We start from the raw sequence: 25,348 nt of genomic DNA, 5'->3' as shown, positions 1-25,348 counted from the left end.
GGCTATTCACAAAGTAGATGATAGTGTAACTTTATTTCTACGGTATTATTCAACTGATGCATAGATTTTAACAGGTCAGATATTTTGCCTAATGTAGCTTGAAATGATACCTCTAAAAAGCCATCATTTTTCAAAGTCTGCAGTTGTAGCCATATGTTTCCATATATGTGATTCCAGTGCTTACTAAAAACACAACTCTTTTTTCACCTTTAAGTACATTTTGGCCAACAATGTATATCTTGATTACATCTTTTTGTTAACTAATTGCAATAGTGTTACAGTAAAGGAAAGAATGAAAACACAAGTGAAATTATTCTTGAGTTAAAGTTCTAGTTGCAGCATGAATTCACCTATATTTCATACAATAAATATTGTGGGAGTAGCTGACTGTGTGGGCTTCCAGCCAAAGAGACTCCTTATGCTATTGCTTCCTTATGTAAGCTCCTTGTGTCAGGGGTTTTGAACGCCGCAGAACAACTAAGGATTAACTGAATTCTAAAATTCTACAAAGTGGGCAAATTAAGAGTGATATGAAACATAATTAGAAATTCTGAGTTATATGCAGAAGGTCTCTGTCTGTATACAAAATCTCACAACTGCACATTTAGATCAGTCACAATACTCTGTAACTATAAAGTCACACTTGATGAGATTGTCAGGCTTGTGAAACGAAATCTGTTTAATAACCACAACCTTTACAAAATCTGTTATTACTCCTATAATAGTAGTAATTCTGTAGTGAAGTAGTAGTAAAACACAATTTCCACTGCCCATATTCATAATTAAATATTGGTTCAGCAAGGTTGCTTTAATCAGATATATAAAGAAAATCTTATAAGTAGATTCTTGGCGGATTCTTGTCTGTGGATTCCCCTACTTCTTTTTTTGCACTCACTAATCTGTGATGTATTAATATGCTGTGATAACTTTATGCCTCTCCTCTTGTACAACTGGGCAGATTAAAAGCATCTATTTTTGATGAGATTATTTTTGAGATGAGATGTCCTGTACAGAACATATTTTTTTTATCATGCAATTTCTAAGTGGATGCTGTAATTTTATTAAATTTGATATTTGAGTTTTTTATTACTATTTCTACCAATACAGGACTCCAATGCACTATGACCCATACAAACAAACAGCAAAAGTTGATCCCTGCAGAGAAGATTGAATAATATCAATAAACAAAGCTGCCAAGTTCTAGGAAGGCAGTTTGCATAAATTAGTCAAATAACACAGACCAGATTCTAGGTTTCATAACTGTCAGATGAGTGTCATATATTTATCACTTTGCTTTTGTAATTAGCAAGGTAACAGTTAATTATGCTGATAATATCATCAAAGAAGTACCAAATTCATTGACAGAGATTTTAAGGTGCTTAGATACAAATGACAGTATAAGGAAAAAAATGTACAAAAAAGCAAAATCTACTCTCAAAAAAATGTAATATATTTATTTCCCAAAGAAACTTTACAGACCTACTATATATATCAAGTGATTTCCCAAGTCTCCCAGGACAAGTTTATATTATTAGAGGTGCTTGGCCTTGGTTCTTTAAAATATATTCAGAGGTGAATTAACTGCTTTCTATTTGACCTCATCACCAAATATATCTATTAGTTAAATCACTGGAACAGGTAGTTAAATCACTTTAAGAGGCTGCCCAGAGAGGTTGTGGAGTCTCCTTCTCTGGAGATATTCAAGGCCTGCCTGGGTGCAACCCTGTCTGCCATGCTCTAGGTGACCCTGCTGAGCAGGGAGGTTGGACTAGATGATCTCCAGAGGTCCCTTCCAACCTTACTGATTCTATGATTCTATGAAATACAGTTTGCAGAAATTCTGACAACTTATTTCTCAGTATTTTTACAATAGGCTCAGTTCAAAAGAGCAAAATTACTTACCCTCATCCTTCCATTTCTTATTGCTGGTCCATCTTCTGCTAACCTCAACACATACAAATCCATTTTGTACTCCCTTCCTCCTCGAATGCTAAACCCAAAACCTTTGGCTCCCTTCTCCAAATCAACAGTGAAATAATCAAAATCCTGTATAGACAAATAAAGAATGAAACACAATTAACCATATAAATTTGAATAGACTGATTTATATTCAAGAAAATACATCTCTTGAGGTGCACAGCTACCCAGCTCATATATGCAAATACTCCTTCAAAGTATTCTTTTGCACTAACAAGAGGGGTGAGATCAAGAGTGCCTATTTTGGCCATTAAAAAGAGGCTTTAGTAAAAGACAGATGCCTAAGTCCAAATTATCCAGAAAAGACATCATTATGCAGTTGCCTGGTACCTAAAACTCTCTAGCTTGGTTTGAAATTCACCCTCAATACAGTATTTTCGTGGTACCCAGGCAGAAGTGTTTATGTCTATGCAGAAGTGCTGATTTGGCAAGTGGAGAAGCAGGCAGTTCCTGTACAAGGATCAGAGCAACCTTGAAATTAGCAGGAGAAATGCCACCTAAATTCCCATAACGCAAGGCGGTCAGCAGGTTGGACTGCATGGAGCTCACACAAGGCAGCAGCTCTGCTCATGGCAGCTAAAACAGGTGCCTTAAGGAGGAGGTGAAAGTGGAAGATCTGAGATCGATCCTTTGTGTTTGACCCTTGATCCTACAGAGACTGAGATTTGTCTCCCCAGGTTTTCTTTGCTAAATCCTAACCGAGAGCACCATCGAGGGGTCTGGGTGGGAGTCTGCTCCGCTGCCTCTGATCCACCTGCAGCCATGAGTGCAAGGGCACTGGCACAAAAGCAAGAACAAGTTAGATTTGTGTAGACCAGTGGTTAGAGACTTAACCTGGCGATTGTGAGAAATATGCAGCTGAGGCATCTCTCGGATGCTAAGAAGCACGTCTTACAAGGCACGGGTACAGGGATGAGTATTTTGCTTTTTAGATGCTGGAATGCATAATCTTTTCAGAAGGTCCTCTGGATCCCATTCAGAAATTTGGATATTTTCATTGATATAGTTTATGCATCTGGCTTTGAAAATATGGACATAAATGTGACATCTACATATGGCATTATGCTCTGGGAAACAAATACTTTGCCTGCTGCGGCAAGGGCAGCCTACTCTGGCACTCCTATTTTAACTGTCCAGTACCTTAAAAATAGCATCGATTTAACATTCTGGTCACACAGTTATAAATGTAGTGTTATTTTATAGATCCCATTGTTCTTCATTAATAGTAATGATTCTGAATTAATTTTCTCTATAGAGAAATAGTAGCTCAGAGTCAAAAAAAAAAAAAAAAAAGGTGTTTTTTTCCCTTAATGTCAGCTGTTTTGATAGCACACACCGTGTCTCCCGGCAAGGCTCACTGCTTTCTGTTGAAGAGTGCTGTAACTATTTGGGTTCGTACCTGGGGCTGTCTGTAATCGGACAGAGGGTACTGCCTGGTGTCGGGCGAATGCTGCCTGTAATCCAGCAGGGGCGGCTGCCGGTAGTCGAGAGGGGGCGGCTGCTGGTAATCCACGACTGGAGGGTGCCTGTAGTCCAGCGGCGGCTGCCTGTAGTCCGTTGAAGACTGCCTGTAGTCTGTAAACGGAGGTTGCCGGATATCAGGCTTCACATCCTGCCTCGCTTTTACTTCTGACCTATAACTGAGCAAAACGACTGCATTTCAGAAAGCAGCGAAACGTGAAACGTGTGATATTGAAAACGCTTGCGATGCTGAGGAGCGAATTGCCTGACTGCAGAATTGCATAAACCAAATTTTCACAGATAAGCAAAACTTTCTCGGATAAACAGTAGAGGCATCCAAAACCAGTGACCACTTGTGAAACGTGGGTGTAAGCAATCTTCCCTCAGGCCATTCCGTACAATCTCCCAGCTGGTATCAGTGAGATCAGGATAAGGCTCAGAGGGACAGGAGCAGGAAAAGCATCCTGATTCCCACTTAGCTCGATTAACTGGAAGAAGAAACTGCATTAAAAAAAAAAAAAAAAACAAAATAAATACACACTGCAAAATAATCCACTGAGTTTATGAAGTGCTTTTTACAAATGAAGATTTCTACAGAGTAAACAAAAAAAATCAGTGTAGACACACTGTTTTTATCGACACAAATTATTATTACCGTGAATTTCTTACATTTCAGTGAGGATAAATTCTTTGAGCTCGTCATTATCTTCTTAAGAAAAGGCATTCCTTGATATAACATCTGTTAACGTAGAGTGTGTATCATACTCCCTACAACACTGTCTGGCTACAAGATCACACTAGCAGTTACACACAGAAGTGTCACGGAGTAAAAGGGGAACAAATTTGGTTAATGAAGAATTAATAAAAATACTATTTTAATTGATAGCTGGTTGAAAGAAGACGATTCTGAACATTTCAAAGCGAATGTGACTTTTTGTAGTACAGAAATTAGCTACTCTGATGGAGAGGAGTGGATTCCTTACCACCGAGTATGGTGCTTCCCTTTCCCCACAAAAATCCTTCCTGCCTCCATGGGAAATCAGTGCATAACACCATTTCTTACCGCTTTTAGGTAACATGCCGAATGGGCCTTAAAGGAAATCCCGAATATGTTCAGTAAGGTAGTTCTGTAACAGCAGGAGAATATGTTTTTTTCTTATGTATTTCAGACTCTGCTTTAATAAGGGTCTGGAAGTGCTTTGGACATCAAGTGACCACGTACACATACGTGCACATACAGACAGCAGGAGGCCTCTAGACTGCGAAAGGGATTTGGAAACAAACATATTGGTTCAAATTCATTTACCATCTTGAATGAGCGATACCGTTGTTTTGGTTCCTGTTAATTTACCTCTGAAAAGACATCTCATAATGTTTCTGCTATAACATTTCAAAACTTTGCTGCTTTATTGGTACGGTTACAGCACCATTATGGCAGATCATCCTACACGCTAGCTTTAACGAGCTGGATGTCTCACCAGACAAGAAAAAAACAGAACTATTTCCCTTCAGCTTTGCTGAGAAGCTGAAAATAGCCTCCTGCCACATATACTCTTAAAACCCCTACATGGCATCTATCATCAGACCTGTGTGTATACACACAATCTTATTTACTTCACTTTCTCTACTTATGTAAGAAGAAGACTGGGAACAACCAGGCTTGCCATAGTATCGAACCTTATTAATATGGAAAGTAAAAATACCAGTTATAATTCCTAAAAATTTTAAATATCTTTTTGCATTCTAACTTTGACTGATGCAGAAGCAATGTATGTACAGGTTGTAATCTGATGATTTCACCACAATAAAATGTGGTGAAATGCGATACTATATCAGCTAGCAATAAAGGACCTTTTCCTCGAACAAGAATGATCCTTAGGCAGTTTCCGAATATACCACCACAGCTGTATCCCAGAAAATGATGCTTTTATTTACCTTTGTAGTCATTGTAATTCTTGTTGAATATGTAAATAATGACATTATCAATTTTAGTTTAGGCTTTTCAATAAAACTGTTACATAATTTGTTTTTAGAACTTTAATTAATATGGTTTACAAGTCCCCTCTAAAAGTCCCCAATTCACTAGACATTTATTGCTGACTTATAACTGCCCAGAAAGGCTTTTGTGAAAGTTTTGCATTGGATTTTGCCAGAAGCATATCTTTTCCAAGAGGTGATAACTTCTGGAGAAGAATCCAATGAAATAATAAAGAAAAGGAATTTGAAAAGTCGGACTAACTGCGAGAAAATTATCTTGGGCAAGCAAAAAAACGCTACATATATTAAGCAAGGTGAATTAGAGGGCACAGTGCCTCCATGAACTGAATACAAGAAGCAAAACGCTAAAATTTTATAGCTGGCACCTACTATTTGGGGGTGAGGGTATGTTACTCACTGAAGGTTAGCATAGAGACAGTGTAAGCAGTCTCATTTAACACAACAAAAATTAATCCAAGGACTAAATAGTGCTGACTGGAGAGCACAGCAAGTTAAACACATAAGTTAAAGTCTGTGATAAATGTATATAGCTTTTAATACAGCTGGTCGCAAAATTTTTATGCCCCACTATTTCCTTTCTGCTGCAAACTTTGTAAATGCTTATACACATATTACACGCATCTAAGAAGACAAACTAGAGGAATTAGCTGGAAAATGACACACTGTGGATAAAACCTGTTATAAAAACATCTTCATGGCTCCACAACTCCAGCGGGCAAAAGAAAACGTACTTATAAAAAAGTACGCTACTGCCCGTGAAATTATCGGCGAGGAATATTTCAGTGCTTAGTCCTTCGGGAAAAGCGTGATGCGGGCGGAGGGCGGAAGAAGGCGTTTCGCGCCCGCAGGCGAGCAGGACGACCGGAGCAGCCCGGCAGGCAGCGTCCCCGCGGCGAAGCCCCTGGGAGCCCCCTCTTACCTGTTCTCGTGGCCCTGGAGCTGCAGGGGCTGCGGCGGGGGCGGCGGGGGCCCGCCGGGGCTGTGCGGCGCCGCCGGGCTCTGCTGCGGCGCCCCGGGGCTGTGCTGCTGCGCCAGCGGGCTCTGCTTCTCGGAGCCCGGTGCCGAGGCCGGGCTGCTCAGCTCTGCGGAGGGCGAAGCTGCAGGTTAGCGAGCCGTCACGCCGGGGCCGTCACGCCGGGGCACTAAGCCTTTCGGGTCCCCCTCTCCCTCTGGAAGCTCGTGCCTTGCTGCTATTACTATCTGGGCGGGTAATTAGATTTTAAGACATCCGAACCTAACGGGCTCTGGCATCTGAAATCTCGGTCACTTCTGTAATTCCAGTTGACACCTTTGTTATTTAAAACCCAGCTGGACTGGGCAAATGGTTTCCATGGTTCATGGTTTCTTTGACAGCCTAGAAATACTGATATTCTGGAAACTTTTCATTTTGAGAGAACGAATGATTTTATTGCTCTCACTGATATTATGTGATGACAAACTGAAGCACTGCTGTGCTGCTGTTGGCCCCTGTGCCTCTGAGCTCAGCGGGACTTTCTCCTCTTTTTTAAATCTTGGGGGACTGTGAACAGTAAAACCAATCTTAATATATACTGTGCATCCAGCTAAACTGGTGCTTTATTTCCCAGTATGGTGCCAAATGACCAGCAATTTGCGTAGGAGCATCATAAAAAAACAAAGTCTCTTTTCTAGACAACGTATAAATTGGAGAGATTGACAGACTGGGGAAGGGGATTTGGCCGTGTGACCGAAGGGAGCAACCAGTCTCTTGCAGGCTTCCTCTTGCCCTGGGGAAGACGTATTTGGCCCCAAGCTCACATCAAATATGTTTTTCCTAACATCCTGGCCAGGTTATGCTGCTCAGCATTTACCTACTACCACGCGTGCGAGGGAGAGTCTGTCCGCAAGAGGACAGAGCGCCGCCGCGATCGCGCACACCTTCTCCGCAGCGAAGGTGCACGTTGCATTTTCTGACTGCTGCTCGCAGCTGAATGATTTAGGCCATCGTGACACAGCGTAAAGTGTCCAGAATGGACATTGCTGCACCTGAGTAATCCCTGGAGAAATAGGTAGGTGCGACCCAGATCTTGGTTCGTTTCATATTTGAATCTAATCTGAATTTTGAATTATTTTATTTTCTAATGTTAAATTTTGTCCGCATGACTGTATTTTTCTAATAGCTATTTAATTATTTATGTTTATAATTATTTTTTTAAAAATTAGATTCTTTAATAAAAATCTTTCAATTTAGGCTAAATTGTCAAAAAATCTTGCATATTTGCACTTAAAATGCTCCTCTTGTAGGCATAAGCTGTGTCTTTACCATGCTTAGGTCTTGAACTACCTATTTTGCCTCTACAAGTCTCTTCTGTATGCCGAACATTCACAGATAGAATTTGGGAATATTGTCCTTCATTCCTACATTACCCTCATAACTATGGATGAACTAGTCAAACCATAAGGTGCTTCTAAAACTGCTTTGCATTTATATGGTATTTTTCACCTGAAAGTACATTACTGAGCTATTAGATTTTTCTTCCTAATTCCATAAACTGGGAAGCTAATATCCAAAGACAAATGAGGTGTCCAGTGTTACACAATGTAACGTCAGGGCAACCAGGTCTTGGATACAAGTTGTTTCTCATCACCAGCACCCAAAGTTCAAAACAGTCCAAACTGGACGTGTAAATCTTCTCCTCACTTTGGAGAATGCCTAGGAGCATCTCCTGCATGGGGCAGAATTGTTCTACTTCCATATGTTTGTATATTTTTTGCTCACTTAATTCATTTAATAAGGTAGGTAAGTTCTCTTATTTGCAGTTCATGGCCAGTGTCAGACTATTTCCTTATTCAGTTGCTGGATTCAGTAGCAGGAAGTAGAGGTCATCTAACTTGAGCATGGATCATTAATTACTCTGCTTGCTCTACGTGGCATTTCTAGCACTATTAGTATTTGTTGTTGAGCTGTAAAGCTACAACCCCATTAACACAGTACTATTCATACACTGGCACAGCAGCTCTCCAAACTAGAAAAAAAACTCTGAAACTGAGCCCAAAACTCCCAACTGCATAACAAGTCTCTTGCCTTATCCTCACTTTACAAATGAAATATTTTAGAGTTCAGTCCTTTCCTGCCTTGTGCACTTATAGTGAAAAGTGTGGAGGAAATGACCAAACCTGAACTCTTCCCTAGCATCGCCCTGCTGTCACATGTAGCTCAACGTGCCTGGTGATGGCACTGGCATCCCTTGTGAGTCACTTTGGGTAAGAGTTTGGTTTATAGTGGGATAAAAGGCAGTGAATGATAAAAGGCACCTCTCATTGGGTACTTTTCCATGTAGAAGACAATTCTTCCAAAAGACAGTAAAATTAACTCTCCAGTACTCTGCTCTCTCTCACATTTCTCTGGGGTCTCTTTAAATACCAGTTCATACCTACAAATAGTTTCAAGAATTTTGATTTTATTCTAGCTAGATCTAAGGCTGTAATTTCCATGCACTGTATGTTACAGCTGAGTATGTGGAACAAAAGATGTTCTTTCAAGCGGTGACATAACTCAAGCTAATTGGGGGCTACTTAAAATTTTCTTCCTGTTTTTAAGGGCCATTGACTTACCCTCTTGAGGAATGATGCGAAGTGTTACACTGAGACCTGCATCTTTAATTAGTTTCACAATATCTGCATGAGGCATGTTAATAATAGACTGGCCATTCACAGCTAAGATCCGGTCTCCGACTTTAAGTTTTGCACAGCGATCAGCAGGACTTCCATCAATTATCCGCCCTATTTTATGGGGTACAGCTAGACAAGGAAGAAGAATCACAGTTAACATATGCTGCAGTAAGTGGTGATGATGTTCACAAACAAAAGAAAATAGCCTCATTTGGAAGAAAGCTCCAAGAGAATTAAAAAATAGTTTGTGCATAAACCAGTTGTTCTTACACAATATCATCTGCACTAACCCAGTATTGGTTTCATTAAAGATTCAGCACCCGGATGTGCATATATACGTGGCATATACATGTGAAGCCCAAACTCCATCCACAGTTTGGCTGGCTTACAAGCCTGTCACGTAACAGGACAGTAAGTAGACTGGGAGAAGAATAGGGCATTGCAACAGTGAAAGGGATAGACGTGTACAATAAGCAGCAGTCATAAGTCGCCTCCCACCTCCCGGTTTACAGAGCTCCTTTATCTGTACATTGCAGTAGAAGCACTGCAGGCATGATTTACTTCATATACAAATAGATTTTATTGATGAAAATACCCAGGGTGCACTAAATTGCTCTTCTCCTCCTTTCAGATATGTTAGTTGATAAATACAAATCAGACCGGAGACTTACTGAGATGTGTAGCTTTCTACTTAGGTATGTGCCAGCATGAAATTACAGGCAATTACGAGCAGCATAGAGAGAAGTCATGTATGACAAATAGTTACCTGCACACATACTTCTCAGAACATTACAAATCAACTTTGCTTCTCCTTTTGCTCTACTCTGTGGTTGTCCATCTTCCTGCACGCTCTACACAGTCTGCTGTTCTTTCATTCTGTCTTTTCCCTCATTTCCCAGTGAGTTTTGTAAATATTACTTGCAATCTTTCTCCCATTTGTTACCTACTCTCTTCTATTTTTCCCTAAATGAATTTACTACAGCTGACTCATCCCTTCATCCAGACTCAAGGAGCATGCTATTTTTTCTTTATTACTTAAAAATATGCTTATTGTAATTAAATGTATCTATGTATTCTAGTAATATCATAAAGGTGTGTGAGCATCCCCTACCAATTCCGTGCTTAAGTCTTGGCAAACTTAGTACAATGCTGTTAGGCCTCACTAACCTCATCCAACTGGTGTTTTTAAAAACAGTTGTTTCATTTTTTCTTTAATATATTAAAAATTCTAACTGCTAAAGAGAACTGGAGAAGGCAAAAGAAAAGATAAATTAAACAGTTTTGGGGAAATAGCTAGGCAATCAATGATAATATAAAACAAATCACTAACAGAAGGTGTATTCAGAATACACTATCGCTGCAAAACGAATTTCTCAGCCCTGTGATAAACATTCCCTGAAGGTGGTGGTGACAAACACACACTGCACACCTTAGACAAAGTCACATCACACACACCTCAGAATGACTTCTGCTTGTAGTATGGATGAAAGTGTTGTTCCCAGTGTTAAAAATTAATTTTCTGAGACCTAAAAATATAAGTGAGTAGTCTGAAGTCATAATCAAACTTCATGCTTATACTGTTAAAGTTCAGGCAAGAATACAGATTAAGTTACGGCTTTAGTAATACTGACACAATGAGCGTACTTCAGAAATATCTTGCTGCTCAGGAAATAAGCACCCACTTTATATCACAGTGTCTAAACCCTTTCAATACAGTAAAATAAATGAAATATGAATAGCCACATTTTGCACAAAATTTACTAAAACCAAAGCTGGAGATGGAAGGGCCATGAAAGTCTGAATCACCTCCAGATCCAGAGAAAAGGGAAGGAGCGAGAAGGAGGAAGAGGAACTTTTTCTCCTCTTTTTCCTCCTTCGAAGCCTCAAGGCCTTTGCATCCCTGAAGGAGGTTCCTGCTCTGGTAATACACTACATTATAGCATAATTTCATGGGCAAACCCAGTGACTTACTAATGAAAGTCACAGCAATTCAGCAGAGGTTGGGTGCTAAATTTCTAGGTGTTATAAGGGTGAGTTCACCCTAGCAACATCCCAAGGAGCTCCTGGTGTCTGTCTACTCTCTCTGGAGGAAATCTGCCCCTGGGTTGCCTCTTAAGCCATGAAGTCCCACCTGAGTCCACGCTTGTTGGCTGAAGGGGAGGTTTGTGGGACTTACTTTCAGGCATGAGTCAACTGCAGTGGGATGCAGGGATGCGGCAGGGCTGCAGCTTATGTGATGTGCAGGTTGTTCATGGAAATAGGATTGCTGGTATTTTTGAAAACTTTTAACTTTTGAGAGCCTTTGGAGGTGAAATATTTAATGGGAAGGGATAAGGAGTTCTCACATGGGATTAATTAGGTAAAAGCTAAGGAACAAAAGGTAGAAATGAACTGTGAATTTTTGTAATCGAGAAATTTTATTGTTCAGAACGGTCACATCTAAAACTGGTGTGGAAGAGCTGTGAAATTGGCAGTACTGAGTAGGCTGAGTGAAGAGGCAGACAAAAATCTCATGTAAAATAATGCAAAATGACACACATGGGGAAAAAATAACCCCAGCTAAGCTGAAGCAGAGATGGGCCCTAAATTAATGGTTATAGCTCAGGAAAGGGAACTTATAAAAAATGTAGCTAGTTCTCTAAAAACTAACTAAAGTAAAATGGTAAATGGAATTTTAAGAGTTTGGAAAAGAGCAGCAACAACTATTGTTAGCCTATTACTGTGCACCTGCAATCTGAATATTGCTGGTAGTTCCAGCATCCCTGTCTCAAAAAGCACAGTGTTGAATTAGTGAAGTTTCACAGAAGAGCAGCCTGACAATCAAAAGCAGAAAAATCACATCTGTAGAAAAGCATGCTACATGAACTAGGTATCTGCAGCTGGGAAAAAGACGATGGAAAAACACAGAGTGATAAAATCACAAGTGCAATGAAGAAGATAAGCGGGACACAACTGTTCACCACCTCTGAAAGGGAGGAACCAATGGCATTACTACACAGCAAAGTAATATTTTTTTTCCATGCAAAGCACAATGGCAATTACTACACAGAAGAATGGATTCAAGAAGGGATTAGACATGTTCCCAGTAGCTTGGTCCACCGCTGATTAAATTGGACACTTCTGATCGCTGCAAGCTGAGGACATGCCTGGGGAAGGCCGGGGTGGCTGCAGAGCCTTGGCTGCCAGCTCCGCGGTCTCACCCAAAACCACCTCTGCTTCTCAGGGTGATGCTTTCCATGTCTGGCATTTCATTAGGGCTTTGCTAACACGGCATTTTTCTCTTAGCTCCTGTCTTCAATGTTTTATTTTTATCTAAGCAGAGCAATTGTTAACCTAACCTTTTAGAAGTCAGATCACCCGATGGGTGGTAACTGATTTCACCTGCCCTTAAAGAACTTCACTAAGCTATTCACATCTCTTCCAAGATTCATCACGAGTTGCTATCCAGACATATGTATATTTCTTAGTTGTCTCAGATTACTCAATGGATGAAACTATACAGCAAAAATATTATGGTAAACCATGTTTTCTATAGATTTTTGAACTGCTGAAAATAAAGGAAATTACTGAGACGGTTTATATGTACATAAAATGTACAGTCCATCAAGGTATGAATAAAGGTTATATTTTTCTAATATTGTAAGTCATCCAAAGTGTGATACTGATGGGGGGATATATAGGGATATTCAAAATTAAAAAAAGAAGAATGCTCTCAGGGTAGAAGTTGTAATCCTAAATCCAAAAATCCTAGTGGAGAGTAACAGTGTCGCAGAAGTAGTTCCTAACAATTGATCTCACGAAGGAATTTATTTTTTTTACCATGAGTTTATAAAAAAAAAATGAGTGACTTCAGGGACATTTGAATCCTGAGAGCACCAAAGCTTCTAGGATTTTTGGTGCCGTCAGCCTCTCACCCTGAATCTCCCTCAGCTATTTAAAGCATTTGTGTCAGGAGCACAAACTGACCCCGCGTCTGCAGCTCACAGCTGCTGCTTTCCCAGGAGGCAGCTAAGGATGCAAGGATCTGCTCCAAGCTCACTTCAGAACAGTCAAAAGACAAGTTAAATTCCAAAATTAAGAGGCAAAAGGTTTTAAAAGAAATTAATGTATTTAGAAATTTAGAAAGTGGATACGGACTGCTTTGAATAACATACTGATAACTACAAATTCATGTGTGTGTGTGTGTGTGTGTGTGTGTGTGTGTATGTATGTATTTGATAAAATCATTCACTTTTCCTCCAAATTAACATCTCTTCCATGCCTTCATGCTATAGAAAAGACAGAGTAAATTCTATGACCGTTTGTACCTGAGGGTCCATACACTTGGGTTAGCTGTATGCAAAGCAGAGTAGTTGCTGAATATAAATACTGCTTCTAACTCTTAGAAGCAGTAACTTAACTCTCATTTCTTTTGCTTTTTTGGAAATAAAAATGATTTCTTCTGACTTAGGAGACTGAATGCTAGAAATAGCTGATTCTATCAAGATGTTACAAAAAGATAATATTTTTCTGTTTTACATGCAGCATTTTCTTTATATCTATTCAGCATTTTTGGTCATAAATGTTGAGAACATATTTTGTAAAAACTACTTTTCCATTTTTTTCTCTGTATAGTAGCTAAATGTCAGAAATGATCAGTTAAAGGGGAAAACCCATCAAACTTACTCTAACTGTTAAGCCCTCTGGCAGAAAAATTCTTGTAATTTTTTTTTCAGTGTTAAAGATATAGATGGTAAACCAAGTAAATGAACTTTCCTGAGCCAGCTGTCCTTTTCAATATTATACAGCTGACCACATGAATATTTATTATGTCCTCAATTCTCAAAAGGTGCAAGAGTTTTCATTCAACCAGCAGGCTCCAGCATATTAGGTTTTAATTGGGAGAATATATTAAATGTAAACATCTGTAATTTAATTGCTACTGAATAATCTGAAATTCAGGAAGCTTGAATATGGTATAGTTTCTGTCAGGGGCAATTTTAAAATCAAGGCAAAATGTTTCAATGAAATTTATGGGCTGGTTTATGTGGACTATGAGGTATGGACTCATTAGGAAAAAAATGTAGCCTTGCTACATCCTTGCAGATGACAATAATCACTTCTGGTAATATGATTAATGAACTTATGAATTGAAACATCCTGTTGTGGAGAGTATTCACTTATATAGCATCATTTTGTCACAGGTGTAGATGGAAATCAGATGGAAACAAGTGCACGTAACTTAGGAATCTAAAGAAGAAATGGGCAGCCAAAACTCAGAGCAAGTCAAGTACCAATTTCATCAAATGGAGTCCTGGCCCTGCAGAAATATTAGCAAAACCCTGATCACCTTCCCAGGTTGGTGGTGAGAAAATTCCTATAGAGTTTGATCTTTCAAAACACATGAGCAGCTCCACCAGGTACAAGTGACTTTGAAGACACTGGACAGCTGGAGTCAGCTAGAGAGGGGACTAATTTGGTTAGGATCCTCTATGATTTAATATCCAAAAATATCAAATACTCAGGTCAATAATTCTCACCTGCAAACTTAAGCAATACATTTTCAGTGATATAAATAATCTCTTTTATCTCTTAAGGTTATTTCATTGTTATTAGTTGCATATTTTGATTTAAAAAACAACTAATAATTTATTTTTGCTTCAAATTATATAGTCTGGTAAACAGCCTTAGAAAATGTGGGTTGTTTATAGACGAAGAGGCAGAAGAACGTTAAAATCAAAGCCAAGTAAAAGCAGAAATAAGAAACCAGATCCTTTGCCCATAAGTCACAAACAAGTTCCACAGGAGAATCTCATTGCAGGTGGTTTTTCATTACTCTCTTCAAAAGATCTCCAAGCTGGGCTAGATGGACATCCTAAATTTCAAATGTCTGCTTTCTTTAGGATTGCAGATTTGCCATCCTTCCCCCCAAGCACCTCCTTGCCCAGTAGGAGGCACAGGTGAAATTGCAGCGCAAAGAACCGTCTCGGATCATACTTTAAGGTTTACCACTGATCAATAAGCTTCATCTCTAAACTGCAAGGAGTTCAACTCTGGGGCTGAATGTAACTTATTTTAGAATGTGGTTTTCTGCAGCCATCAGATGCTTATCTTGGATCTGTGGTTTTTAGTTAAGCCTGCATGTTTCGAGAAACCTCTCTCATTAGGCACCTTCTATCATGCTTTTAAAACTCAGCAATCTTTGGCATATGCAACACATCGGAAATTAAATCCACAATTCCTCTTTTACTAAACTGGAGAGAGGTTATAACAAATATGCACAGCCTTTTGCTTCCCTTTTTTTTCAAATTATTTCTATATTTTCAAATTATTTACATTTTCTAATTGTGCTAATTGCCAGTACCTGCTACAGTAAAACTCACAGAAATACTGCCAACTTTCCAGTTTCAGTGGAAGTTGCCAGTTAGCAAGATCGGTTTACAACACATGATTTCTTCTACTTTCTTCTTCTACGCCCTTTTTTTCCTAAAGAAATTAAGATGTTAGAAATCTACAGAGGATCACAGGTTCTCTTCTGAAGAACCTGCATGCCAAATACACACAAAGGAAAAACAAGAGGGAGATATGAAGTAGGTAGGGAAAGCGTATTCCATAACACGCTTGGACAAGTTCACAGCGGAATTTCCTTTTGGCCATTTCCAGCTGACTGCAAGTGCTTTTCCACGGGATGCAGATTGGGAACTTAACTTGACATCTTAAAAAAACCCATAAGAACAGACTCTTACCACAAAGGAGATATGCTACTGAGTATTATCCAAAAGGCAATGATGTACTTGGTAGCTTAACTAATGCATTTTTGCTTTTGGTAGCTCTAATGTGACACTCCATACCATCATGTCACACAGTGCCACCACGGACAGCTGCATTTCCATAGCCTGCGCATTTTTCTTGTGGCAAGACATCAAGGAGTCAGAGGAGATGTCTTGTGAACAACCCTTCCTTGCAGAGCCACATGCACTGTGCCTTTTTACTTGGAGAAGCATGAATGTTTTCCTTAAGACTGGACTTAAGGCATAGGTTGTAGTTTGTTCAGTGTAGCCACTGAACTCCCCTTCTGGGGAACGATGTGGTTGCCAGAGAAGGCCTCCAGAGACCCCCTAGGTTAGGCAGTCTGGCTCTTTCACCCCAAACCAAAATGTATAAGATAGTATTTGTAATTTCTAAGCATTCACCCGGGTGAGTGTCACTGAGTACTTTGAAGAAATACCACAGGAGTTGTCAAAGTTTTGATAAATTGTGTGTAGCCTGCATAGCAATAGAAAGTGTGAAGAAAGGTCAAATTTAGGTGGCCTGTCTAGTGAAGGAATGAGAGCCAAGGCACCTTTTTATGTTGGGATGGGGTCTGGCAGGAAGTATAATAAACTGTGTTCGGGGCAGTGGAAGTTAATCCTTTCATTAGGAACAGGTCAGAAGCCTGGCCAGATGAATTTTCTTTTTTTAATCTCTTACCGCTGTAAGAGCCTCTGGGCTCTGCACTAGGCAAAATGATTTGCTCCTTGATGTGACTCAAACACAGTTCTTTATTTATACATTTTATCTTCTTTTACTGATATATTTTTGAAGCATGGCTGACCTTATCTGTGCCCCAGCTTTGCCCTGTGAAATCTTTTCATTCAGTCCTTGTCTCTCTTTTTTCCACTTCTGATCTGCCCCATATCAGAACTGTAGTTTGGTACAAGATAATCCTGTGTGCTGAGTTAAAGAATATTCCAAGTAATGCTTTGATATAGGAGAGAGAAAATTTCTGTCATTGTAGAATATAGGAAAAGAAATATGCCATAAGTATTGGATGTTTAAGCAAGTACCAGCAAATCAAAATTATGTCCAGATCTAAAGGCTGGCTCCAAGCTACTTAACAGCGATTTATTAAAATGACAGCTACAATGCTACCTATCACAAAATGTGAAAAAAGAATCTGTTCCCTAATTATGGCCGTAATCTGCCCTTATTCTGTGCAGGCAATCAAGGGTGAAAAAAATGCCCTCAGAGTATGTTGAAAATTTCTGCAAAGCAAAGGCCAGTCTGTAAATGAACAGTGACAAGGTAACCCTTGTGAAGCTTGTCAAGAGGAAACACGGCCAAGAGTGTAAGCCTACCGGAATAAGAATGACATCCTGAATTCTGGGAGCTCCTGACTCTTTTGTGGTGCTTTTGCAGGACAGATGGAACGTGAAGCATTCCTAATTGGCTATGTGGGAGCAGTGCAGTGGGAATGAGCCCACACCTCATCAGAGAGGGTGGGAAAAGGGTAACAGACTTAATTGGAGTGCTGCGGGCTACTCTTACTTAGTGGGATGGACCAGTGGCTTCAGAGCCAGAGCTAGTTACTGCTTACCTGGCAAACTCCCATGGAGCAAGCTTTTGTGCCCCCCTGGGAGCCCTGAGCCAAGTCCAAAGCAGGAAACCTGAGAACCTGCGGTTCTGAGGCCAGCACAACGGTGCTGGAATAACCACGTCCGTGCCAACCATCTCAATAGTGCTTGTACCAACGCCGCACACAAGGGCCTAGGGGCACAAGGTTCATGTTCCTACACCAAACAAGAGCTACTGTAATTCGCTGATTGGAAAACATGGCTTATATGTGTGATCTCAAGAATGAGGAAAAGATTTCCAGGGCACAATTAATTGCCTTCTTAACTAAAAGCAAAGATCATACTTACACTTCCAAGTCCTCAAGTCTCTCACTTTGACACAACAGTAAAGAAGGGAAAGCAGTTAACAGAGCAAACTTTCTTAAATCCAAGGAATCCTTCACTTTGCCCTGAAGGACAGCAGTGCCCAGTGAGATCATTTCTCTGTCTAAACTTTTCCTAGCAGTTTCTGGCATTGCAAGCTACCTTTTTCCAACCCTTTTCACCTATTTTGATTCTTTTGTAGTTGCCTTGCAATTTGTACATTAAAATTTAACTACATACATCTTAGTTATGTCTGCAAATCATGATTCAGTGTGAAACAGAGATTATTGAGCTAATAACAAATGGACTAGCTCTGAAACCAGAAGCACTAGAATCACAGTACAACATTTCATGTTAACATACTACTGGTATAAGAAGCAAGTGCCTACTAAGGCATTTGACATGGTGCTATGCAAATCCATATTTAAATATTGATCTAAACCATGTTTTGGACATTATCTTCTGTGTCCAGTTGATACTTTTTCCTGTTGTTAGTACGCTTTCTACTCCTGTTTATGCATTTTAATCAAAGAATCATAGGGAAATGCTTTTTTTCTCTCAGTGCTCTTTGGAAAATCTAAAATTCAATACAGTTATTATTTTAATAAATTCACTTGTTACTTCCTCAGCAGACTGTCATTTTCATTTACTGTTGGAGATGTTCGACAGAGGCTCAACAGTGGTTATCTATGTACTTGCTTAAGGGTGGGGAGGGAATGATGTCACCAATACAGGAATAGGTTGGAGAGTAGGAGGTAAAGTAGGATCTTGAACCTGGCCACATAATTTTTGTTTTCTTGGTGTTTTCTCTTTTTATCCATCTCCCCTTTCCTTCTCCCCCAACCCAAAATCCTATCTGTGAAATAATTTTCTTGAAAAATTCATGACCAGCTTAACTGATGAATATGTATGTATCTCAGTGCCCTCTGTGGGATATTTTTTTCTATCTGATCTTCTGCAAAGAACTTCAAGTTGGCTATTATATTCAATAAAGTGAAAACTCAGAGTCCCAAGTGCCTAATTATCCATGGTTTTGTTACAATATTTTTTTCTGGCAATCATATGGTATTTTAAAATTCAGCTGAGGTAATATGAAAAGGAACACTTCTAATAACTGCATGTTCATGAAATATTGTGAAGCTGTTTTCTGAGATCGTTTGTTATTGTGAGATATAGCTTTTCCCATACTCTCCTAATCATTTTTCTCTTATGAATTTAGAACTATGAAGTCTGGCCCTAAAAGCTGAAATTGTTTTTCTGTTTCCTCAAGAACCAGTTTGGGGCAAAATAACAGTTTCTTGTAAATACCTTTTGAATGCAGGGAAAAGACTGCATTAGGCTGTAATTAGGCTTGCAAAATGTCAAATTTTCTTCCTTGTCTTGATTTTTCAGAAGCAGCTAGTGTTCACAGTTTCAGACGGATTTGGTGGGAGGTGTGGATATCTCTCAGAACAAAGCCTTTAACATTTCCCCTTCCAAGGGGCTCAGTTCATTTGGGTAAATGTAGGTGTCTAGTGCCATTTAAATTACCAAGCGTGCCCTTGTGCCTGTATCTGCCTGCTACAAAGGGTGCGCATCTCCTGCAGGTCCTCTTTCATATTTGTCAGACCTCCCTTTAGATGTCTCACATATGTAAGACATCTCAGATAGCACTAATTGCCTGTATAAAGCAACAGAGCTGAGCCCCAGCTAACATTAGTTTTCCAGACAAGTGTGCGGTAATCCTTAAGGTCTAATTTTGCCACCTCCCTATATTCAGTAGTAATTTAGAACTGAATACACCCTCAGCAAGTTTGCAGATGATACAAAGCTAGGAGGAATGGTTGATACACCAGAGAGCTGTGCTACCATTCAGAGGGACCTTGGCAAGCTGGATAGATGAGCAGAGAGCAATCTCATGGAGTCCAGCAAAAGAAAGTACAGAGCCTGCACCTGGGGAGGAATAACCCTATGTACCAGTACTGACTGGGGGCTGACCTGCTGGAAAACTGTGGAGAAGAGCCTCAGGGTCTTGATGGACAAGTTGAACATGAGCTACCAATGAATCCTTGTGGGAAAAAAGGCCAAAGGTATCTGGGGCAGCATTAGGCAGAGCATTGCCAGCAGGTCGAGGGCAGTGATCCTTCCCCTCTACTCAGCCCTGGTGAGGTCTTGTTTGGAGTGCTGAGTCCAGTCCTGGGCTCCCCAGTACCAGAGAGACATGGAGCTACTGGAGATGGTCCTGGGTAATTCAAGCTAGCTCGTCCTGCTTGAGCAGCGGTTTGGACCAGGTGGTCTCCAATCTCTTCTACCTCCAACTATTCTGTGATTCTGTAAACTTGCATACTATCTATAGTTCAGTCAGTTAAAAAATCAGCATCCCCGAACCTCTTTCCCACTGACTTTCTAGTTGTTGCCTCAGTGTCCTAGGTGGACAGTTCTAATCACCAGGTATGCTTTGATCTCAGCTTTTATGTCAAGTTTCTGAATTTTGTCTTAATAAAAAAGTATAATTCAATAGAGGTGGTATGAATCATTTGTTCACACAACTCTAGCAGTTACCTGCAGTGTCTCTTTGGGATACAGAAGCAGAGAAAATCTACTTTGTGGATGAATGTTACTGTAGTCTGACAGTGAAATGAGTGTTTAAAACACAGTGCCTCAGAGGCCAGAATAACCTTTGTTTTTGTCCAAGACACAACAGAAAACCAATGCCCCTGGAAGGGACTTGGGAAGTCCCTTCAGATTTAATCTGTGCGGTCATGCAGGGATTAACAAGCAGGTGTCAGATTTTAGTTTATTTTCTTTCACTTAGAGTAAAATGAGAAAAATAAAAGCTGAAAAATGTGATCTACTTACTTATTGTGGACCCAGATTCCGGCCTGTTCAAAGAGCTGATGATAACAAAGCCAAAACCTTCATTCTCCTTGCGGTGGATCACAACATCACTGGTTTGTAAGCTGTGAGAAGTAAAGCCCTCCGGGGGTGTAGCATTGCTACTAGAGACAGCATGATTACTGTTAGCGTAAGTAGCATAGTCACTTCTTGGAGAACTGTGGTGTGTAGATACTGAGCCTGGGCTTCTGCCATTCTCTGGGCACGGTTCTCCTGAAATATAAATCATATCAGTATTACATTCCGCTCAGTGGCTCTGTGATTTACAGTACATTTGCTAATGCAACACGAATACAGTTGACTGTTTATAGCCCAGACTACTGTAAATATTAAACTAGGAACCACAACAGATGCAGAGAGACAGGAATCTACATGATTATGCAAAGCATTCAAGGGCAATCAAATAAAACAAGCATGAATACTCACTGCTAAGCTGTCTAAAAGAGAGGAAAGGAAACTGTTGTAAGAAACAGTGTATATCTGGATTCCTAAAATGTTAGCAAGCACTATTCCCTTGTCTACTAGCTGATCTGTCATCTGGGGCAAAATGCGACATCTAATCCAATACAAATTTTTGTTTGGATTGAAAGAATTTAAGCAGGCAGCTAAAATAGTGTAATTAGGATTAGCTGCATAATGCTCTTTTTACAAGTTGATTAGCATGCTCAAAAGAGACATATGGAACAGAGCAGTTATACAATGAAAAATAATCACAAATAGTTTTTTTGTGGGTGTAGTCACAGAAGTAGTGTTCATTTAAAGACTGAGAAGATGCTCTTGCGTACATGAGTGGAAAAGGGGAGAAGTGGAAATGGAGTCCATACTTCACTATTGCTTTATAGTACCAAGAACGTGGAACAAGTTAAATCTTGTAGGATTAAACAATTTTTTAATACAGGTATTGTGGTAAACAGAAACAGCAAAGTTACACCTTCAGATGGAAAAAAGATTTTTATTCCTTGAAGATCTAAGCTGCTTACACAAATCATTACTTATTGGCAGTTTTAATACTCAATTTTCAGATAAATATGAGAAATATATTTTCTGTTGGCAGGGGTGAGAGTGGCAGAGTCATCCTATGGAACACGTGAAGAGCTTACACGTACACACACACAGCCTAGGAAGAGAGCTTACAAGTTAGACCTTGAGTGTGTACATATTAACAAAATAAACATCATCCAAGGACAGGCTGCTGTTTTCTCAGTCAGGTGTGTCCTTCAGCAGTCCTTGTGCAACTACGAAATAAAGTGATTAGAGAGAATAAGGAGGAAGAAAAACAAACAGTTATTAGACTGCTACATTAGAATTGAAAATCTCTAAGAGTTATTGAACCAAATCTGCAACTAAATGCCATAGTTGGTGACAAGAGAGATCTCATTTTCTGGCTGTCATGTTTCAGAAAACAGAATACTGCTTTTGTCAGGATGGCTGCAACAGAAAGGAAATTATCTCACCCTGCTGAATGACCAAGAGCTGGCTTGGCCATAAATGAGCGAACTGAATGCCATTAAGTACAGGAAAAGAAAGATAAAGGAGGAAGAGTTTAAATGCCATTTGATTGTCGACTGTACAACAGATATGCATCAGAAAAATTACATTTTGCTTCTGCCTGGGAAGAAATGGCATTTCAATTCCTGTTTTTCAGAATACTCTCTCGCCTAATCAAATTGTTTCCCAGAGCTTGAGAAGGGTGATTACCTGCTCCAGATCTGGGAATGTATCCGTGCAAAATGCTGCGCCAGCTAGGGCTAGGCGAGATATTCATCAGGGAGGTAAGGAAAGCACCAGTGCCCTTGTTGTGTACATTCATGTTAGTGAGAAATTCACATTAAATCTGGTATGTTAGCATTGTATTTTTCAGTTACATCCCACATCAGTCATTTTTAAATTTTTCCACAGAGCGTGTGTTGTATCACACCAAACTGGAATCCTGTTCAGCTCCAGAAATGATCAAACACTAATGAGTTACACCTTGTACTCCCCTCGTGTGATACTCCTAAGGCCCCAGAACACCGCAGGTGCTTTATGAGCTTGCTTCACCCTCGGTGCCAGGAGAAGGAGCGTGCAATAAGACCGTCTTATTTAATGGCTAGCGAGCAGTGACGGCTGCTGTCCTTTCTGCGCTAACCCTCACCGTTATTAATGCTGCCTGCTGACCGCAGCCTCTGCGGCCGGCTGGCCCCGGCAAGGCGCCAACCCCAAGCGCTCGGCGTATTACCTTGGTTATTGGCCATTTTCCTAGCGCTGGGGGAGCTGCGAGGGGGCGTCGCGCCGGGTGGAAGGGGAGCTTTCTGGCTGGAGGACTCTGGAGTCGGTAACAGAAGAAAGTCAGTCCCGAGAGAGCGCGGCTGGCACGCGCCGCGGCGCGAGGGGGGACCACGAACGAGAAGGGGGGCGGGAGAGCGGCTTTTCGGCACGGGAACGAAGGGGAGCGGGTCTGGGAAGGACAGCGGGAGCTAGGGCGTAGGCAGGAGGAACACAGGACAGGCTGAACACGTGCTTTTGCTCACTTCTGATCCCTCAGTGACGTGTGCCGACCACACGTGCCTTATTTTATAAGTAATTAAATAAACTTTCCTCAAATAAGCAAGGATTTTAATGGAACAGGAGCAGATTCCCTGATTAAAGCTTTAATAGATGCTGCCAGATATTTTCCAAGGTTCCAGTCTTTTTCAATAATTGACACTGAGCTAGTCCAAATGTTTTAGTTGCTTTGGATTCTTCATATTGTTTTAAATTTATTTTCTGAATATGTCTGCTTGAAGGGAGGAACCTGCCCCATTTCTGGTAGCAGTTTATGGAGTACAGGAAATTTTTAGCCAGCTTGTGTTGAAGTCAGTGGGAAAAACTCCAAGTGACATCAGTGAGACCAGAAATGGGCTTTAAACATACACAAGTGTGAAATGAGTCTTTGCCTCAGACCGTTAACAGTCTTTCAGCCTTTCTCTGATTGCTTATTCACACTGTCAGCTTTAACCGAGGTGAACATTTTGTCCCAAAAGGTTACACAAGAGGAGACAGCACAGACCGAGACAGCATGGAACAAATCCAGAGCACTCATGATCACCACACTGGGGTTGCCAATGTTATTCCCACTTCTGAAGGGAACAACACTCAGCTGTAGTAATTTTGTCACAGAAAGGAGGGACAAATATTTACAATTATTCATTCTTCAAATAACACAAATATTCACTTTAAATTTTCATTAAAAAAAAAAAAACAGCACTTATTATTTGTGCTGAGAGCACTGATTTCTACTATTCTTTTCACCTTTCCCAGTCCTCTTAACTCACCCGTTGACAGCACTTTTCTCCTCACAGTAAGATTCACTTGCCCATTTCGGGCAGCGTTATGCATAAGATCAATCACATATCGGTGGGTTTTGCCAGCCACTGGAATCCCATCTACGTAGACCAGTTCATCACCAGGATGGAGACGACCATCTCTGTCTGCTGAGCCCATTGCAATCACTGCTCCAATCAGAATCTGGGTAGAAAAGAAGCAAAAGCCCCATCACATACACACTGAGTGCACATACAGACACAGCCTCCCATTTTGTCCCATGGATGTTGCAGAGATTCTCCCTTTCTGTTGAAATTGGTAGTGGTTCAGTACAGGTGAAAAGATCTGTGTGTGCTTGAAAGATGTGTTCCTGGTCTGTCAGTGTGACTGAAGATGTGCTCTTACCTTTGGTAAGAAGGTAAGATGTTTCTCACCTGGCAGGAGTGATACACCTGAGAATCCTGTTCTAAGGATTATCTATTCTTGAAATCTTTAAATCAAGACACTTAAGCAACAGTGAATTTCTCTAGATGACATTATGCAGAGACAAATAGCTAAAAAGCATTTAAGGCTCCTTTGACCTTAAATTAATGAATCTACATATTGCTTTTTCAAGGTTCCTAATTGCTGTGTGATGTATGTAGTTGGAGAAACAAATCTAAGGTGTGTAGTAGAAATGGTCCCACCCACAGGGTTTGCTTCAAGATCCTCTAGAGGGGAAAGAAAAATGCAATATCAGATACTGCTACTTATAATGAATAAATGCTCAGGTAGTCGTTGATCAGCAAAATAGAAAAAGAGGAAAAATGTCAACTTACTCTGGGCAGATGTTGTATTCCCAAATCAATATTTAAATGTAGTTTGTAGAGAATGTATAAACCATTAAAAAAATATGTTCTAAACCTTTTAATGACTTTCTCCACTTTCTATGCACATAAATTTCTATGCACATAATTTATTAGATGAAGACATACATATTTTCCCCATAGACTGGTGATAGAACAATCGAGATTGATTCAAACAAAACTAGCAATCTCTGAGTATTCACAAAGTGTGTTCCCAATTTTCTTTTCCTTTTTTCAGTGTTGGAGTGAACACAGAATGATGGATATGGCATGCTGTGTGACAATCCGCTTTAAATAACAAAAGATAAAAGCCATCAAGTATTGCTCTTCATAGTGAACTGCAAAGGCTAAATGTGGCAGTCATGCAGGTGATCTTGTTTTTTCTCAACGCTTTGGCTGCCAAGTTGGAAGTACCCTAGCAGAGGGCTTAAATGAAACTCCCAAGTGGAGCCTTGAGAGTTTTCCCCAGTCCCCTTTGGCTCACTTTTGCTTAAAATGTAAGAAAAAGAAGACAAAGTACAGCCATTTCCTTCTTCCTGGTGTTCTTAGATTCCTGTTAAGCAGCACCAGGCTGAGTTCCTGGAGATATTCTTTTAGGTTCTCCAT

The 25,348-nt window shown here is 40.2% G+C and overlaps 1 protein-coding gene across 7 annotated transcripts in view; it reads right to left on the bottom strand.

Moving 5' to 3' along the window:
• Positions 1-25,348, bottom strand: part of MAGI2 (membrane associated guanylate kinase, WW and PDZ domain containing 2) — a 749,564-nt gene that overhangs the window by 40,753 nt on the left and 683,463 nt on the right. For 5 of the 7 annotated variants that reach the window (XM_062581410.1, XM_062581429.1, XM_062581461.1 and 2 more), the window contains 7 exons: positions 23,909-24,101; positions 22,834-22,920; positions 20,580-20,828; positions 9,010-9,195; positions 6,356-6,518; positions 3,377-3,617; positions 1,903-2,046 (listed from right to left, as the gene is read on the bottom strand). In XM_062581410.1, coding sequence (XP_062437394.1) covers positions 1,903-2,046; positions 3,377-3,617; positions 6,356-6,518; positions 9,010-9,195; positions 20,580-20,828; positions 22,834-22,920; positions 23,909-24,101 — 1,263 coding nt within the window. The remainder of the gene's footprint in view (positions 1-1,902; positions 2,047-3,376; positions 3,618-6,355; positions 6,519-9,009; positions 9,196-20,579; positions 20,829-22,833; positions 22,921-23,908; positions 24,102-25,348) is intronic. The other 2 variants (XM_062581437.1, XM_062581454.1) reach the window with 1 other exon arrangement.

This window comes from Rhea pennata, chromosome 1 (genome assembly GCF_028389875.1).
Source record: "Rhea pennata isolate bPtePen1 chromosome 1, bPtePen1.pri, whole genome shotgun sequence".
Classification (NCBI taxonomy): domain Eukaryota; kingdom Metazoa; phylum Chordata; class Aves; order Rheiformes; family Rheidae; genus Rhea; species Rhea pennata.
Note: the sequence above shows the minus strand (reverse complement) of the source record. Positions and strands in the feature narration are given on the sequence as shown.